Source organism: Loxodonta africana, chromosome 18 (genome assembly GCF_030014295.1).
Source record: "Loxodonta africana isolate mLoxAfr1 chromosome 18, mLoxAfr1.hap2, whole genome shotgun sequence".
Lineage (NCBI taxonomy): Eukaryota > Metazoa > Chordata > Mammalia > Proboscidea > Elephantidae > Loxodonta > Loxodonta africana.
In genome coordinates, this window is record NC_087359.1 from 51,794,935 (window position 1) to 51,813,397 (window position 18,463).

At 39.8% G+C, this 18,463-nt stretch overlaps 1 protein-coding gene across 11 annotated transcripts in view; it reads right to left on the reverse strand.

Annotated features, from left to right (window-relative positions):
* The window catches only part of ACACA (acetyl-CoA carboxylase alpha), a 318,748-nt gene that overhangs the window by 230,091 nt on the left and 70,194 nt on the right, over positions 1-18,463 (reverse strand). For 10 of the 11 annotated variants that reach the window (XM_064271370.1, XM_064271368.1, XM_064271369.1 and 7 more), the window contains 2 exons: positions 5,194-5,240; positions 1,429-1,681 (listed from right to left, as the gene is read on the reverse strand). In XM_064271370.1, coding sequence (XP_064127440.1) covers positions 1,429-1,681; positions 5,194-5,240 — 300 coding nt within the window. The remainder of the gene's footprint in view (positions 1-1,428; positions 1,682-5,193; positions 5,241-18,463) is intronic. The other variant, XM_064271376.1, reaches the window with a different exon arrangement.

The window sequence follows — 18,463 nt, forward strand, 5'->3', positions numbered from 1 at the left end:
ACTATGAATAAAAATTTTTTACATAAATATGAAGATCTAACCCCTTTTCCCTGCCACTAATACTGTCTTCCATTTCTCTTTTTTAACCCAGAGATGAGATATAGTACTTTGTTCAGTAACTCCACAAAAACCAACTCTGTCTGGACCAGTTACGTAATTAAGATACTGGTATGGTCAGAAGAGTAGAAAAGTTACAGTAATGGAATCAGGGTAGGTGAGTTTGAATTCCAGTTTTCCAGCTATTCAGCCTTAAACAAGTTGTTTCTCCTCTTAGGGCCTCAGTGTTCTCATCAATTAAAAAAATAATATTTGGACTAAGTTTTTTCTCTGGTTCACTGCAGTTCTAGGAATCTGTGAAGTAAAACACAGTTAATTTGCTTTTCTTTCAACCTTCGCAGACCTAAATTGGGTGACTGCTGATACATACTCCCTCATCTCTCAGAAGCCAGGACCCCAAAGCCCCAGAGAAAATCATAAGCAGGATAGTTATACTCAGCCAGACCAGTTTACACAGTCTATGGATATCCTCGAGTTTATAAAAAGGAGCTAACTTACTTTATGACCCATTAATAATAGAAGCACCAAGATAATAACAGCAGCAATAGCTACCCTAATTTATGTTTATCTAGGCTAGACCCATACCACAACTCTGGCTGCACATTACAATCATCTGGATGGTTTTGTTTATTTGTTTTTAAATGCCCCAACTCCAAGCCAAACCAAGACCAAATGAATCAGTCTCTGGGGATGGGCTTATTTTTTAAAGGCTCCGCAAGTGATTCTGATGTACAGAGAGAACCAAGAACTATTGATCCTGACTTTTAAATCTCAGAAATGCAAAGTATATCACGAAAGGTTAGTATCTCACTGGCTGTGTAATAATCAAACATCAATAAGAAAAATTCAGTGCTACTATTTATTGACATTCTCAATTATACACAGAATTATGTTTCTAGAGAAAAAGGAGAGCTCTTTAACAACACTTTGTTCATACCACAGCCCTTTATTGAAGACTGGCTTTGCTAGAAACAGAATATAAAACTTGACACAATGAAGCAGCTCAAGGAAAGATTTATTACAAATTTGTCCACCCCTGAAGAATTCCCATCACTCATCAAGATGGTAACAACGTTAGTTAAAGTAGTATAGAGACTGAAATTCTTCAGCCTAACTTTCACATAATCAAAGACCTACTATGTAGGAAGGACAGGAAAAAGTTAAGAGGAACACTGAGGAAAAGACACTTCCAAAACCTGCACTCCAGGCAAAAGACATCATTTCTCACTTACTCATCAGCGCTTTAAGTCTACTGACCTAGGAAAGGGTGAGGCTCTTTTGGCTAAACTTATTCTCGTTCTTCTCACAACAAAAATCAGCCAAACCAATTAAGATTGGTTAAATACCTAAGCCACTGAACTTTCCTCTTACCTCATCTGTAAGGCCAAGCCATCCTGTAGGCCAGAGATTCCCAAATCAGAGAGTGTATCTGAGCTGACAGAAGCTGGTGACAGAGAGCCCTCCTTTTCTTCAAGTAGGTCCAACTTTACCAGGTTGCTGATCTCATCCTCTGAGTTATCTTCAGACACAGAACCAATTATGAATCGAGAGTGCTGGTTCAGCTCTACAGGTTTGGCCATGGCAGTGGGCTCATCCATCATTCCTTCAAAATGAGTTCTCAGAGCTATAGAAAAAAAATGAAGAATAAGTGAGCCAAAAAGGTTATGGATGATAATCTCTGAGGACAGCCAACTCATTTAGGTTATACCTAATATACCACCTGGAAGCAAGGCAGAGTCTGTGAATTAGTTTTCTTGGCTAGTCTACTTCAGGGCCTTTGTTTTCTCCATGAGGATAGCTAACTCATTTAGGGTATACCTAATATGCCACAGCTGGCCCCTGGAAGGCCAAGGAGCCATGCTTGTTTTGAGAGTTTGAGTACCTGAGTACTAGCTTTCTTAGCTATTCTCCTTCATGACCTTTGTTTTCCACAATGGGGAAAAATTGGGGTCATGGTCTAACTATGCCTAAAAAGTAAAAGCGAGCTCCTTTTTCCCCAAAGAAATCTCTCTCAAAAAACTGTTATTCCCAATCTCTTTAATTATTTGATAGTAACAAGAGACAATTACGATCAATGAAGAAGCCTTTGTAGTAGATGAAATCTGCTTTTTACACTTCTACAATTTCAGTTGTTAATATTGGGTAAAGGGTACAGGGCGATTTGGGGAGAGTTGTGGTTGTCTGAAACTTGGTGTTCAGAGCAAATCACACATACTATCATCAGGTTCCAAACACTATACTTTGAGAGGCTATAAATTTTCATGGATGCACATCTTTAAAGCAAATTCCAAACGAGTATTTTTTTTTTTACTAAAAACAAACTTCACCTGTCCTCACGACATTTTTCTTAAATTACATCTTTCAAAAATTCACCTAAAAATATCTACTTTTGGCTCTAATATGCTGACTTCAACATAGGGAGAAAGCAAATCTACCACTAAATTTATAATTAAAGTAATAGAGGTGTCATCTCAAATTAAGTACTATTTTTCTAGATATAGGGCCTTACTGGTCAGGATTAATATTAGCATTAACAAACTAATAAAGACTGAAACATAATTCAAAGTCCACAACAACAACAAAAACCAAAACTAAATAAAAATACTTATTCTGTCATCCCAAAAGTCCCACTAAAAAAGCTTCAGAAAGTATACATCGACTCAATATCAAAAAGCTTGTAGCCTGACCAACCATTTTAATTCAGAGACTAATGGTTCCCAATTCTGATTTTAAAGTGCTCTAAGATATGGTCTACCTTTTCACTGGTATGATTAAAAAAATTTTTTTTAATTGTGTTTTAAGTAAAGCTTACAACACAAATTAGTTTCTCATTCAAAAATTTATGCACAAATTGTTTTGTGACATTGGTTGCAATCCCCACATTGTGTCAGCACTCTCCCCCTTTCCCTTTCCACCACGGGTTCCCCTTGTCCATTCATCCAGCTTTCCTGTCCCTTCCTGCCTTTCGGGCAGGTGTTGCCCATTTGGTCTAGAGTATACTTGATTGAACTAAGGCAAGAACTCACGTATATTATTGTTTTATGGACAGAAGTAAAATCTTTTTCATTTTGAGCTTATTAACAAAGTTTATATGGTTTAAGGTATAAATGTAGGTGGGAAGCAGTGTTCTTTCACATCTAACAACAATAAAACAACAAAATGTAAACATGCTTGGGAATTACCACTCTAGAAAATTATTTGTCTTTGCCAAAATGTAAGGATGTTAGGAGATAGATACTAAACATGCTAAAACTACACATACATAATTATTTTACATAATTTGTGAATTAGAGCTTATTCATTTACAGAGACAAAACAGTATTTGCAAATGCTAGCACAGTGGGTCTCAACGTGCAGTTCCTAGACAACCACCAGCAACAGCAATGCTGGCATCGCCTGGGAACTTGGTATAAGGGCAAATTCTGAGGACCTATTCCAGACCAAGGGAATCATAAACTTCAGGGTCGGGGGAGCCCAGCAATCTGTTTTAACAAGTCCTAAAGTTTGAGAACTACTGTGCTAGAGGAATAAAACTGTGCAAACAAATTGCTAGGAATGCAAAAAAAAGAAAAAGAAAAAAACCTATAAAACATTTCCTAAAAGTGAGTTGAAGATTACTTAATCTCTTATTTTTAAAACTAGAATCAAATATAAAAAAGTATCATGTGACAGGAAAAAAACATTTTAAATTGACTATATACAGGTCTCCCTTGGAATTTAGGTTTCTTTACAAAAAATAGGAATAAAACAAAATGTCTCCAGTTTTTAAAAAGGGATTCATTTCCAGAAGCCTAAAAGAAAATCAAATCATTTTAAAAGAGAAAAAGGAACAAAGGAAGGAGAAAGTTCCTAGATTCACCACTCTGAAGAACACAAGTACAGCAGCAAAAAGGCTACCACTTTCACATTTTAGAGCAGTGAATTCTCAAGTCTAAAAATAATGGTAGATCACCCTGAGAGTATGGCCCCGACATCCTTTCAGCTCAATAATGAGGCCATTCCTGAGGTTCACCCTTCAGCCAAAGGTTGAACAGGCCCATGGGACAAAACAAGACTAAAGGGGTACACCAGCCCTGCAGTGGGGACTGGAAGGTAGGAGGGAACAGGAAAGCTGGTAATAGGGAACCCAGGGTTGAGAAGGGAGAGTATTGATATGTCGTGGGGTTGTTAACCAATGTCATACAACAATGTGCGTACTGTTTGACGAGAAACTAGTTTGTTCCGTAAACCTTCATCTAAAGTTTAATAAAAAAATAAAATAATGATAAACCAAAAACCAAACCCAGTGCCGTTGAGTTGATTCCGACTCATAGCGACCCTACAGGACAGAGTAGAGCTGCACCCCCCATAGAGTTTCCAAAGAGCGCCTGGTGGATTTGAACTGCGACTCTTTGGTTAGCAGCCGCACCACTGAACCACTATGCCACCAGGGTTTCCAAAATAATGATAGATCCACAAAATAAAATTCCATCTTAACTAAAACAGAAAATAATGGCTGCCTTCTTCACAAGAAAAATAAGTCCCTTAGATGCAGATTCTAGCTCAAAGTCTGCTGAACTCAGATGACCACTCAAAAAAATTTAGAGCCATGTGAAAGGAACAATTCTTTAATTTCATGAAAGAAGAAACAGAAAGGGGAAACAGAGCATGGTTCCCAGGCTAACAAACGCCAGACTTGATAAGGCCAACTTCAAAATTTTTTCCTCTGGCAGAGAAGAACATGAAGGTAGCTTTCCCCAAAGGGCTGCAAAGATTGGAAGCAGCTTAGCAACTCTACTAAATGGTACTCCCAGCCACAAGCTTAAGAACCACCAGAGAAGCAAGGTCATGAATGGAAAATCACTGAGTAGCTATCCAGGAGCTGTTCCAAAGCCAGTCCCATTTCTAATGATTCTAGTCCTGAATTAAAGAGAGGTGGTGGTGAAACACTACCATTGTCACAGACTCCATGTTCACTTCAGCTTATCCACCCTAAATCTTTCATTATTCTTTTGTGGAAGGTAATTTGGAGGGGGGGGGGGTTGGCGTGGAGGGGAAGGCAACTTTTAATGTAATAGCCTACAGTTTAATATTTTAGCACATGAACAAAATTTTTAAACACATTGCAAACACGAAGGAGCATTATTTGTAACTGACCTCTTGTGATTCTTATTGTCTGAGCAGATATCCACCTCCAAAAAGAACTAAAGAGAGAAAGAGAAAGAGACTTGAAATTTTTTAAGAAATCCAAATTTTATCAATTCCTGTTTTGCTCAGTGTAGCACAAAATAACTCTCAAAGAAAAATTTTCTGGTCAAATCTGTTATTTAGCTTGAAGCATAAAGTTCAGTTATTTATTCAATTCTGTACAACAAAAGCATTACACAACGACTCTATTATTCATGAAAATATTAAACAATAGCCCAGGCTTACCATTTCACAAGGTGGTTCTCCAATTGTATACGTCAATGAACACATTCCAACAGTGTAACTTCTGATATTTCATCAAAAAGGGGGCAATGGGGAGAAGAGGTCCACTAGATTCTCTACAATTTAGTCAGGCTCTGACTATGTTTTCCAAGTGGTTACACCAGCAAAGGTTGGAAGCCAGAGAGAGGACAGAGCTCCCATTATACTAAATACTAAGGAGTCTCTAGCTATTCTCCAAATCCTGCGCTTCCTTCTAAACCCAACAATGGTAATCTATCTAGGGTAGAAATTCCCAACATTGACCATGCGTAAGAAGTACGTGTGGAGCTTTTTAAAAATAAACATATCTAAGCTCCACCCCAGATCTACTGTATCAGAATCACTTCTCAAGGCTCAGAGATTTGAATTTTGGTAAGTTCCACAGTTAACGGACACTGATGCAAATCCAGGTTTGAGAACCACTGGTCTAAGGGTGGAGAAGAAAACAGAAGGAAAAGAACCTATTACATAGATACAGGAAATCTAGAACTCCTGAGAGATTACCCCCAAATGACAGTGGACATGATCGGGGACAGATGTATCCTGTGAGTTATGTTAACTGGGGAACGAGGATTTATTTAGTCTGAGACAGAATTGTTCCCGACAGTTGTGGTCGGGCAACAGGGTGAGGAGAGGAAGGGAAAGTGATCTGAATCAATGACCAAAGGTGCAGTCAGACCGCAGGGCCCAGGCCCAGACTCTGACTCCGCCAAGGTGTGAACAGCAGCACAAACTTGCAAAGTCACCCAACATCTCTAAGCCCCTTCGTCTATAAAGACGAAAACAAAACCAGTGGTAGATACACACCTCTTGGGACTGTTGTGAGAACTGAATACATGATTTTGTAAACTATAATGCACTAAGACCAGTGTTTCTGAAACTATGGGTTACCACCCAGCAGGATGTTAGGAAATAGATTTAGTGGGTTACAGCCAACATTTTTAAAAAAAGAAACAGAATGGGAAACGTTTAAGACTGTACCACATTTGATAAGGGTAAAAATTGTTTTGTAAAATTTTGTTATCAATAGGATGATAGCTTTGTGGATGAGAATCAGCATAAAGCCTATTCCCAGAAGACAGAGATCAGTCGTATCCCTGCTTTCCTACTTCTCCATTTTTGAAACCAGCCGCCCACATGGCACTTCCCCTCTCTCTGTCCCTAGCCACCCAGGGCTAAGTCAGATCTTACAAGTTAAGCAGACACCGTTCTAGGGTTCATTAATTTGCTGGAACAACTCACAGAAGTTATTATACTTACAACTACCGGTTTTATTAGAGTAAAAGGGTACAAATCAGGATCATCATAAGGAAGAGATGCACAGGCAAGGTCTGGGAAGACTCCCCATTCACAGCTACCCTATCTCAGAGAGGGCACATCACCCTCCCTTTGCCTACCACGAAGCTCTCAGAGCCTTAGTGTTCCGGGCTTTTATTGACAGCTAGTCCTGTATGATAGCCTAAATAATGCCTCCTGAGGCTAGTTCACATCAGTCTCCCAAGGGAATCTTTTCTAGGCTGGCCAGCCCCCACTCACCAGCATAAATCCTCCGGTGTGGCCTGTAAGTCCCAGTCCAAGGAACCCCAATTACTCCAAGGATTATTTTTCCAGAGCCAAGAACAAAGGCTACCTTACTTAGGGTAAAACTAGGTCCTTTACCCCACAATCAGTTATACAAAGGTCATGATGTACACAACATCTTAGTTCAAGTTGTAGTTAAAAAAAAAATAAGTCAACAACCCACAACTTATCCTCATCCTCCTGCCCTCTTCACATTATTTCCTCACTTGAGCTCATAATGAGTTCAGTATCTAAATCAATAGTTCTTTAATTTTCTTAGATCAAAACACTATTAGAAATCTGATAAAAGCTATGGACCTTTTCCTGACAAAAATCCACCCTGACACAAAATTTTGTTTGCATACAAGTTTGGGATCCCTAAAGCCTTGCCATGAAGCCTTGCCCCTTCCCTCTAGAAAGAAGACAAAGAATGGTGTTGACATCTGGGGAATGCTCATGCAGCTGTTGTCCTGTCCCCTGCAAAACAAGGCCCAGAGTTCTCTTTCCCCATATCTGATTGTAGGATAGCATGCTTATCAAAATAAAAATTAATATTTTCTTCATTATATTAAATTGTTGAAAATGTAAGATCTCTTTTACTTTTACATTTTTTTAATGTATAAAATATTCTTGAACTTTTATTTAGGAATCCTTGAAAATATGTGAAGACTCCCAAACTGTATCCTATATTCCTGAAAATGGGGCAAAGCTGATTACAGCAAATGAACTTAAGAGTCAGTCTTCATTTCATTCAGAGATACTTCTCTAAATAAGCAGAACAGATTTCACCAAACTCAGTTAAGATGTTCTCCTTGAACTCAAATGACACTGGATTTTCCAAGTAATTATTATTTTTTTTATAACAAAGAGGCAGTAATTAGTTTTTGAAGCCACTAATAGAAGTGTCCAAGCTATGTGTGCGGCTACACAAGACACAACAAATAGTCTCTATTTGCCTGGAGCAACAGAGGAAGAAGGAGACCCAGGAATGGGAGAAGGAAATGGACTGCAGGTCTAATGAGACCAGAAGAAATGGATGATGCCTAGCTACCATTACTGAACATTTTCATCAAGGACCCAATAGATGGATCCTGATCAAAAGGAGGAAAAATGTGAGACAGAACTGCAAATTCTCATGGAAACCAGATTTACTGGATCCATTGAGACTGGGCGAATCCCCAAATCTATTGCCTGGAAACAATTTTAAACCTTGAACCAAAACTATCCCATTATGTCATTTTAAAAGTAAACAACAATTTAGCTCAATTAATAAAGAATGCCTACCTTGAGCACTGTATTCTTTTAAAGAATTACCTGTATGAGACCAACTGACAACAGTAACCTTAAAGCACAGATGAGAATTTAAAGGGCAAAGAGTCTACCTTAATGGTGTCAAAACATTATGGTTAGAGATAGTAAGAATGGTGACACATTGTGAAGTATGTAACCTTTGTCATCGAACTGCACCAAAAAAAAGTATCCAAGCTAATACAACACATTCTTACTCTTTTAAGCCATAGTAAGTTCACAGTATTTTTCAAAAAGAATGACTGAATTTGCCCTTTTCATCATTTTACTGATGAAATTTTAAATGGATTTTGGTACTAATTTAGTGACCCGTAAGGAGATCGCAGGTTGTTTTTTTTTTTTTATCTTTAAATCACATTTTATTTCCTGTAAGTTTTAAATTTTAAAAATAATGGGCAGTTGTGTCCCAAATAGTGAGGCTGCTGCTGTGTATTTAAAGAATAATAGGATCTGGACACTAGCCAAGTGGGTAATGGACATTAAATAAACAATTACAGTAGTATAATAACTGCTAGATGTGGAAACACAAAAGAAAGGTACTTAATCCAAACTTGGAGGTGGTAACGATGAGGAATAGAGTCAATGAAGACTTCCTGGAATGGGAAGACATTACCAGTAAGGAACTGGAGGGATATGTAAGGAGAGAGAGGAAGGGGCATTCCATGTAGAAAGGATATCTAAATAAAGACCCAGATGGTAGAATACGATGAGTTATGAGAAATACTACAGCTGAATGGTTGCAACAGAATCAAGGTTATTTCCCTCAAATGCCAGCTCAAGGCTTTTTGTTTTTTCATAAAACAGAAGAGTGTGTGTCTTAGTTATCCAGGGCTGCTATAACAGAAACACCGCAAGGATGGCTTCAACAAACAGAAGTTTATTCTCTCACAGTCTTATAGGCTAGAAGTCCAAATTGAGGGCATCACCTCCAGGGGAAGGGTTTCTCTCTCTGTCAGCTCTGGAGGAAGGTCCTTGTCATCAAACTTCTCCGGTCTAGGAGCTTCTCAGTGCAGGGACCCTTGGTGCAAAGGACATGCTATTCTCCTGGTTCTTGTTTCTTGGTGCTATGAGGTCCCCCTGTTTCTGCTAGCTCCTCTCTTTTATATCTCAGAAGAGATTGATTTAAGACACAAGCTAATCCTGCAGATTGAGTCCTGCCTCATTAACACAACTGCCACTAATCCTACCTCATTAACATCATAGAGGTAGGATTTATAACACATAGGAAAATCACATCAGATGACAAGGTAGTGGACAATCACGCAATACTGGGAATCATGGACTAGCCAAGTTAGCTCACTAATTTTGGGGGGACACAATTCAATCCATAACAGTATGTATTTAAGGGGACAGTGGTCAAAGAAGACAACAGAGATCAATTGTCTCTTCTATTCCCTATTTCTTAGCTCAAGAATACAGGCTATTTTTAAGGATGAAGCTAGTGCAAGCTTTTGCAACTTTCAAGAAATTTTGCCAAATTTCTGGGTTAAGACAGCGAGTTGAATACATACCCACTTTCATGCCCTTTTGAAAACTCACTAAAACAAAAGTAAAAGGATTTTTTAAAGGTATAAATCCAAAAAAGCTCTACCAAAAATAAACAAAACCAAAAAAAAAAAAAAAAAGTGAGAGGAGGCAACAGGAAGATAATTTTCTTGGAAAGCAAATGCAAGAGTTATAAATGACTTGGCAAACTCAAGAAAACTGAATCATAAGCTGACTGTAGTAAACTCAGAATCAACATAATTTATATCAGAGAATTTCCAAAATGCTCAGGAACTGGAGGTGAAGGAGCTAAAATAAGGACTGGTTGAAATTGTTTCAGAAGCTTCAGATCCTCAGACTTTCTTTCCAAGTAGTGAAACCCGGTGCTTGTTGCTCTACCTGGTGAAACACTAAAGGTTTATTCTCTGGAGCAGGTCAAACAAAGGGTCTCAGATTGGGCGATACCAGCAACAGTTAAGTACAGGAGTATGATACTAAAAATGGGGAGATTAAATAAGCACATTGAGTGAGAACTCTCCAGTCCTCTCCAGCCTCCTCGAGGGAGACTGAAGGATACTTCTTTGCAGAATCTGACCAACCCAAGAGAAAATAACCTCAAGTTAATAATACTGGAGTTTCCTAATAAAGTTGCCCAATCAGGTCGCCCCCCAGTGAAGTTAACAGTCAACAAGCCCAACTCACATTCTCATAACCTCTAATCAGCTTTTCAGTTTCCCCATCTTAAATATAAGCAGACAATTAAAGATTAACAGATGTCTGAGAAAAACCTCCAACATGAAGGAGACAAAAACAACCACCTACAGGAAAAAAAAAAGCAACTTGAGGAAAGAGAATGCACGGGACAAGAAGACTTTAAAAACTGGCAGGGGTGGAGTGGGGTGGCTTGTGTGCCTCATCTCTGTGGTACATTTCCCAAAAACTCATAATCCCAGTCTAATCATGAAAAATGACCAGATAAATCTGAATTGAGGGGCAATTTACAAAATACCTAGCAAGTACTCCTCGAAAACTGTAAAGGTCTTTTTAAAAAAGGAAAGACTGAGAAACTATCACAGATCAGGAGAGACTAAGAAGCCATGACCACTAATGCAATGTAATATCCTAGATTAAATCCTGAAATAGAAAAAAACGTATCAATAAAAAAGAAGCTGGCAAAATCCAAATAAAGTGTGCAGCTTAGCTAATAGTGTTAAACCAGTGCTACTTAGCTTTGACAAACGTACTGTGGCTATGTAAGTTATTAACATCAGGGAAAGCTTGGTGAAGGGAATATGGGAACTTGCTGTACTATCCTTGCAACTTTTCTTTAAGTCTAAAATTACCTCAAAAAATGCTTTTCATGTTAAAAAACTAACATTATTCTCTTGAGAGAGCTGAGAGAAGATACCAGATACAAGAAACAAACAGGATTTTCTCTTTAAAAAAATTTAAAGCAAAAAAGTTCTGAGATGTTAAAAATATGATCACAGCAATGAAAAAACTCAATTCAAGAGTTAGGAGATAGAGTTAAGAAAATCATAAATCAGAAGAAGAAGATATACATGAACGATAGCAGAGAAAAGCCGAGAAAATTAGAAACCTTTTCAGAAGGTCCAATACATGAGTAATACCAAACCCAAAACGAAACCCACTGCCATCGAGTGGATTCCGACTCATAGTGACCCTATAGGACAGAGTAGGACTGCCCCATAGAGTTTCCAAGGAGCGCCTGGCGGATTTGAACTGCAGACCTCTTGGTTAGCAGCGGTAGCACTTAACCACTATACCACCAGGGTTTCCATGAGTAATAGAAGCTGCCAAAAATGAGAACAGGACTAAATAGAAGGCAAGAAATAATGTAATAATTTAATAGAACTTCCCAGGACCAAGGCGCATGACTGCCATTTTAAAAAGCCCCACAAAGTGCCCACAACAATGAATAAGACCAGGCCCATACTAAAGCACATCACTGAAATTTCAGAAAGTGCAGTAACACAGAAGATCCTATAAGCTTCCAGAGAGAAGAAAAACCAGGTCACATACAAATGATCAAGAACGGGAACGCCTTTTAGACTCATCGATAGTAACACTGGAAGCTTGAAGCCAATGAAAAAAAACGCCTTCAAAATTCTGAAGGAAAATTATTCTCAACCTGGAATTATAGACCTAATCAAGTGTTCATCAACTGTGAGGACAGAATATTTTCTGACAGCAAGATTTCAAAATAATTACCGATAGAACCAAAAAACCCACCACCGTTGATTCTGACTCATTAGAATGAAGAAATTAGAAAATGTATTTCATCTTACAAAGACCAATTCAATAATTCATACAGGCAAGGATCATAAGTGAATGTTAAAATCACTGGACAAACAGTTATTGGAGAACAAGATCACCTCACAGGCTATATGTTAATTATATTGGGAAAAAGATACTTTCACAATGGAGATATCCAACAGGCAGCACTTCAACCAGGTGATAAACATCACCAATATTAGGTCAAACTGGCATTACATGCCTTCTGATGTGATGCTATTAGAAATACATGATGTTATACATGCAGCATTTTCTTTTTAAGTCAACATTTATTGAGTATTATCTGTGCCAAGCATGACAAATACTTTATATACGTTACTTCATTCAAGTCGCTCAACAAGTCTACGAAATTGATCTTTCAATGTATATGGCATTTTTGACAAAAATGGTTCATTTGAGTCTAATCATGATTAGACAAATCCAGATTGTATGACAATTTACAAGACAACTGGTCTGGGCTCTTCAAAAGTGTCAACGAAAGGTAAATGCTAAGAAAGACAAAAAAAGGATAGGGTTATTATTTGAGATTAAGGAGTCCCTGAGTGGTGCAAACACTAAGGCACTCTGGAGTCCACCCAAAGGTGCCTCAAAAGAAAGGCCTGGTGACCTACTTCTGAAAAATCAGCCACTGAGAATACTTTGGAGGAACCCTGGGGATTCTGGGAAGATGGCGGCGTAAACAGGCCATTGTTCCGACCCTCCCCCACAAATACAACAAGGAAATTGTGCTCAGCTTTGAGAGACTGAATCGAGAAGCGGAGGAAACCAACGGGGAACTGCAAACAGGCAAGAATCAACGAATGAACAAGTTGCATATACTAGGAAAATCGCTTCTCCCACCGTCCCTGCCCTCCCGCCAGCCCTGTGGGCCACTGGCTGCTGTGAACTGGTGAAGCAGCCCCAGAAAAAGAGCTTGCTGTCCTAACCACCACAGCCCCTGACTGGACAAAGAGACAGGACCCCAAGCTTCTGCTCTAAAATCAACAAGGCAGAACTACCTGCACCGTTAATTTGGAGTGTTCCAGCTCCTCCCCTACCCAGACACTGTAGGCTGCAAACCTACTGGAAATTGCTACAGAAGGCCAGTGCAGTGGCATCTGCTCTCATAGTCAACACTCTACCTGCCTCCCTGTGCACGCCACAGCTTAGGCCTCTGAAACCAACTTAGGCCTCTGAAACCAACTTAGGCCTCTGAAACCAACGGGACAGACCTCCCAGGGACTCAGTTCAACTCTGTCTGTTCTCTTTCAGGCAGTGCTGAGAACTGTTGTGTGCTAGGAAGCAGGAGGTTTTTGAGTGGAGGCTACACTCAATAGCCAACAATCTACTGGGTGGACCCTGAGAGCAACAAGGCAGACCTCCATGGGGATCTGATCACAGTGTGAAACCTCCTTTGCCACTTGGTAATTTTTGGTTGTCAGGCTGTTACAAACTGCTACAGAAGGCCCCCAAAGTGGAGTCTGCTCCCATAGTCAGCACTCTACCTGCCTCTGCGTATACCCCATAGCTCAGGCCTCTGAAACCAACAGGAAAGACCTTCCTGGGGATCAGTTTGGGTCTGTCTACTCCCCCTTCCAGTTGGCACTGAGGACTGCTGACAGGCTGCTATGTGCTAGGAAGCAAGTAAGAGTAGTGGAGCCTACACCCACAGCCAACATATTACAGGGGTCTCTGATAGCAACAAGGCAGATCTCCCCAGGGTTCCATTTGGAATGTGACAACGCCTTCCCCAACCAGTAAGTTAGGCTGCTGAACTGATATGAACTCTTACAGAAGGTTCCCTACAACAGAGTCAGGAGATGGGTAACCTAAGTGGAGACTGATCCCCCAACTACCACAGAGTCAATGGGGCTCTGAAACCAACAACACATATCTCTCAGAGGACCTTTTCGGGGGTGCTATCCCCTCCTCCTCCTGAAACAGAGGCAAGTCTGCCTGTGCTTTCCCTGAATTTCAATTCAGATATAAGGAGCCCCCACAGAGGCGGGGAAAAAAGCCTCAGGCAAAACCAGATGGAAATACCCAGCCCCAAACAAGGCTCACTAGGTGTCATGGGTTTTCTTAACTAAAAACGTGGCTGCAAAACAGCGAAGGGAAAAGAGTAATAACCAGAGAGAGAGGACTGAACACTGTGGTGGATAGATTAGTACATGATATCGCACCTGAGTGGTGGTGCCCTCTGGTGGACAGATTGACTACAGCATGTTCTCTGGAGTGTCTGGGAGAAACTGAAAGTTGAAAACCAAGATCTGGAACTTTCAAATCCTAATTAAACCAAAGAGGAAGAGGAGCTATCACAGAGAGGGAAAAGAAACAGTAAGCAAAGACTATATGCTCTGCCCACCTGTCTTAGGCTGTGCTCTCTAGAGAAGCAAAACCAGTGAAGTGTGTACATACATACACCACCAGGAGTCCATCGGTTTGTCATACTCTGTGGCTTGCGTGTTGCTGTGATACTAGAAGTTTTGCCACAGGTACTGCAAATATCAGCAGGGTCACCCTTGGTGGACAGGTTTCAGCGGTTCTTCCAGACTAAGACAGACTAGGAAGAAGGACCTGGCAGTCTACATCTGAAATACCTAACCAATGAAAACCTTATCAACAGCAGTAGAACATTATCTAATATAGTGCTGGAAGATGAGCCCCTCAGGTTGCAGGCACTAAAAATACGACTGGGGAAGACTTGCTTCCTCAGAGTAGAGTCAACCTAATGACGTGGATGGAATCAAGCTTTCAGGACATTCATTTGCTGATGTGGCATGACTCAAAATGAGAAGAAACAGCTGCAAACATTCATTAATAATGGGAACGTGAAATACACAAAGTATGAATCTAGGAAAATTGGAAATGGTCAAAAATTAAATGGAATGCTTAAAGATCTATATCCCAGGTATTAGTGAGCTAAAGTGGACTGGTGTTGGCCATTCTGAACCAGACAATCATATGGTCTACTCTGTCAGGAATGACAAACTGAAGAGGAATGGCATCACATTCATCATCAAAAACAACATTTCAAAACCTACCCTGAAATACAATGCTGTCAATAATGAGATAATATCCATACACCTAAAAGGAAGACCACTTAATACGACTATATTCAAGTTTACGCACAAACCACTAAGGCCAAAGATGAAGAAATTGAAGATTTTTACCAACTTCTGCAGTTTGATCAAACATGTAATTAAAATGCACTGATAATTACCGGTGACTAGAATGCAAAAGGTGGAAACAAAGAAGAAGGAATGGTAGTTGGAAAATATGGCCTTGGTGACAGAAATGACGCTAGAGATAGCATGACAGAATTTTGCAAGACCAACAACTTCTTCATTGCAAACACCTTTTCTCACCAACATAAATGGTTACCTCACCAGATGGTATATACAGGAATCAAATCAAAAACATCTGTGGAAACAGTCAATGGAGAAGCTCAATATCATTAGTCAGAACAAGGCCACGGGCTGACTGTGGAACAGACCATCAATTGCTCATGCACAATTTCAAGGTGAATAAAATAATAAATCCAGGACAGCCAAAGCACGACTTGAGTATATCCCACCTGAATTTAGAGACCATCTTAAGAATAGATTTGACACACTGAACACTAATGACTGAAGACCAGACAAGCTGTGGAATGATATCAAGGACATCATACATGAAGAGAGTAAAAGGTCATTAAAAAGACTGGAAAGAAAGAAAAGACCAAAACAGATGTCAGAACACACTCTGAAAGTTGCTGCTGAATATAGAGCAGCTAAAGCAAAAGAAAGAAATGATGAAGTAAAAGAGGTGAACAGGAGATATCAAAGGGCAGCTCGAGAAGACAAAGTGAAATATTATAATAAAATGTGCAAAGACCTGGAGATAGACAACCAAAAGGGAAGAGCAAGCTTGGCATGTCTCAAACTGAAGAAAAAACTTGAGCCTTGAGTTGCAATACTGAAGGATTCTACATAGAAATTATTAAACGACACAGGAAGCATCAAAAGAAGATGGAAGCAATACAGAGTCACTGTACCAAAAAGAATTGGTCTACGTTCAATCATTTCAGGAGGTAGCATATGATCAGGAACCAACGGTACTGAAAGAACTCCAAGCTTCTCTGAAGGCACTGGTGAAAAACAATGTTCTGGGAATTGACAGATTACCAACCTAGATGTTTCAACAAACAGGTACCAGCTCTGGAAGTACTCATTCATCTATGCCAGGAAATTTGGAAGACAACTACCTGGCCAACCAACTGGAAGAGATCTGTATTTGTACCCATTCCAAAGAAAGGTGATCCAACAGAATGCGGAAATTATTGAACAACATCATTAATATCACACACACACAAGTAAAATTTTGGTGAAGATCATTCATAGGCAGTTGCAGCAGTACATCGATAGGGAACTGCCCAAAGTTCAAGCCAGATTCAGAAGAGAACACAGAATGAGGGATATCATTGCTGAAGTCAGATGGATCATGGCTGAAAGCAGGGAATACCAGAAAGATGTTTATCTGTGTTTTATTATTTTATTTTATTCAACTGTGTGGATCATAACAAATTATGGATAACACTGCAAAAAATGGAATCCCAGAACACTTAATTGTGCTCATGCCCAACCTGTACTTAGACCAAGAGGCAGTCTTTTGAATAGAACAAGAGGATACCATGCGGTTCAAAGTCAAGAAAGGTGTACATTAGTCTTGTACCCTTTCACTATACTTATTCAATCTGTGTGCTGAGTAAATAATTCGAGAGGCTGGACTATATAAAGAAGAACACGGCATCAGGATTTGTGGAAGACTCATTAACAACCTGCATTATGCAGATGACACAACCTTGCTTGCTGAAAGTGAAGAGAAATTGAAGCACTTACTAATGAAGCTCAAAGATCACAGCCTTCAGTATGGATTGCAACTCAACATAAAAAAAATAAAAATCCTTACAACTGGATCAGTAATCAACATCATGATAAAGGATTAAATATTGAAGTTGTCAAGGATTTCACTTAACTTGGATCCACAATCAATGCCCATGGAAGCAGCAGTCAAGAAATCAAATGACACACTGCATTGGGCAAATATGCTTCAGAAGACCTCTTTAAAGTGTTAAAATGCAAATATGGCACTTTGAGAACTAAGGTGTGCCTGACCCAAGCCATGGTGTTTTCAATCACCTCACATGCACACAAAAGCTGGACAGCGAATAAAGAAGACCAAAGAAGAATTGATGCCTTTGAATTATGGCGTTGGCGAAGAATATTGAATATACCATGGACTGCCAGAAGAACGAACAAATCTGACTTTGAAGAAGTACAGCCAGAATGCTCCTTAGAAGGATGGCAAGACTTCATCTCATATACTTTGGGCACATTATCAGGAGAGACCAGCCCCTGGAGAAGGACATCATGCTTGGTAGAGTAGAGGATCAGTGAAAACGAGGAAAGCCTTCAACAAGATGAACTGACATAGTGGCTACAACAATGGGCTCAAGCATAACAGTGATTGTGAGAATGGCACAGGACCAGGCAGCATTTTGTTCTGTTGCACACAGGGTCTCTATGAGTTGGAACCAACTCAAAAGCACCTAACAACAACAACAGAGAGAGAGAGATTTATCTCAAGGAAATGACACACAGTTGCAAAGTTTCTCAAGTCCTAAGTCTGTGAGTCAGGCCTCAGCCTGGAGGCTTCTAACTCACATAGCTACAGGGGCTGACAAACCCAAGATCAGCAGGTCAGATGGCAGGCCGCTGGCTCACATGCTGTGAGGGCTTAGAATCTCAAGATCTGCAAAGAGCTGTTAGCTCAAGTCCCAAGAACCAGAGGTAAGATGATAACGAGCTACATGCAGGATCCAGAGTGAGCAAAAGCCAACGAGCTTTGCCAGAATGGCCGTATATATTGGATGCAGGCCACACCCCCAAGGAAATGCCCCTTACAACTGACTGGCACCTCACAGCAGATCTCATCACGGAAGTGCTTACATTATATCATATCTCATCATGTAGATGATTATATTATAGAAGAGCAATCAGTCCAATGTCTGCCAAATTACATCATTACTGCACTGCCAAACCAGAGAATCATGGCCCAGCCAAGTTTACAGATAACCTAAACCATCACACAACCTATGAGTTTTTTTGCAGAAAGTAGTACGGACAAAAACACTGAATGCTGAGGAAAACTGAGAAAGTTAACACCCTTTAAAATTCTAATGCCTCAACAAAAAAATCACAAGACACACAAAGAACAGAGAAATAATGGCACATTCAAATCAGTATGACAAAGGGAGTAAAAGTGCATC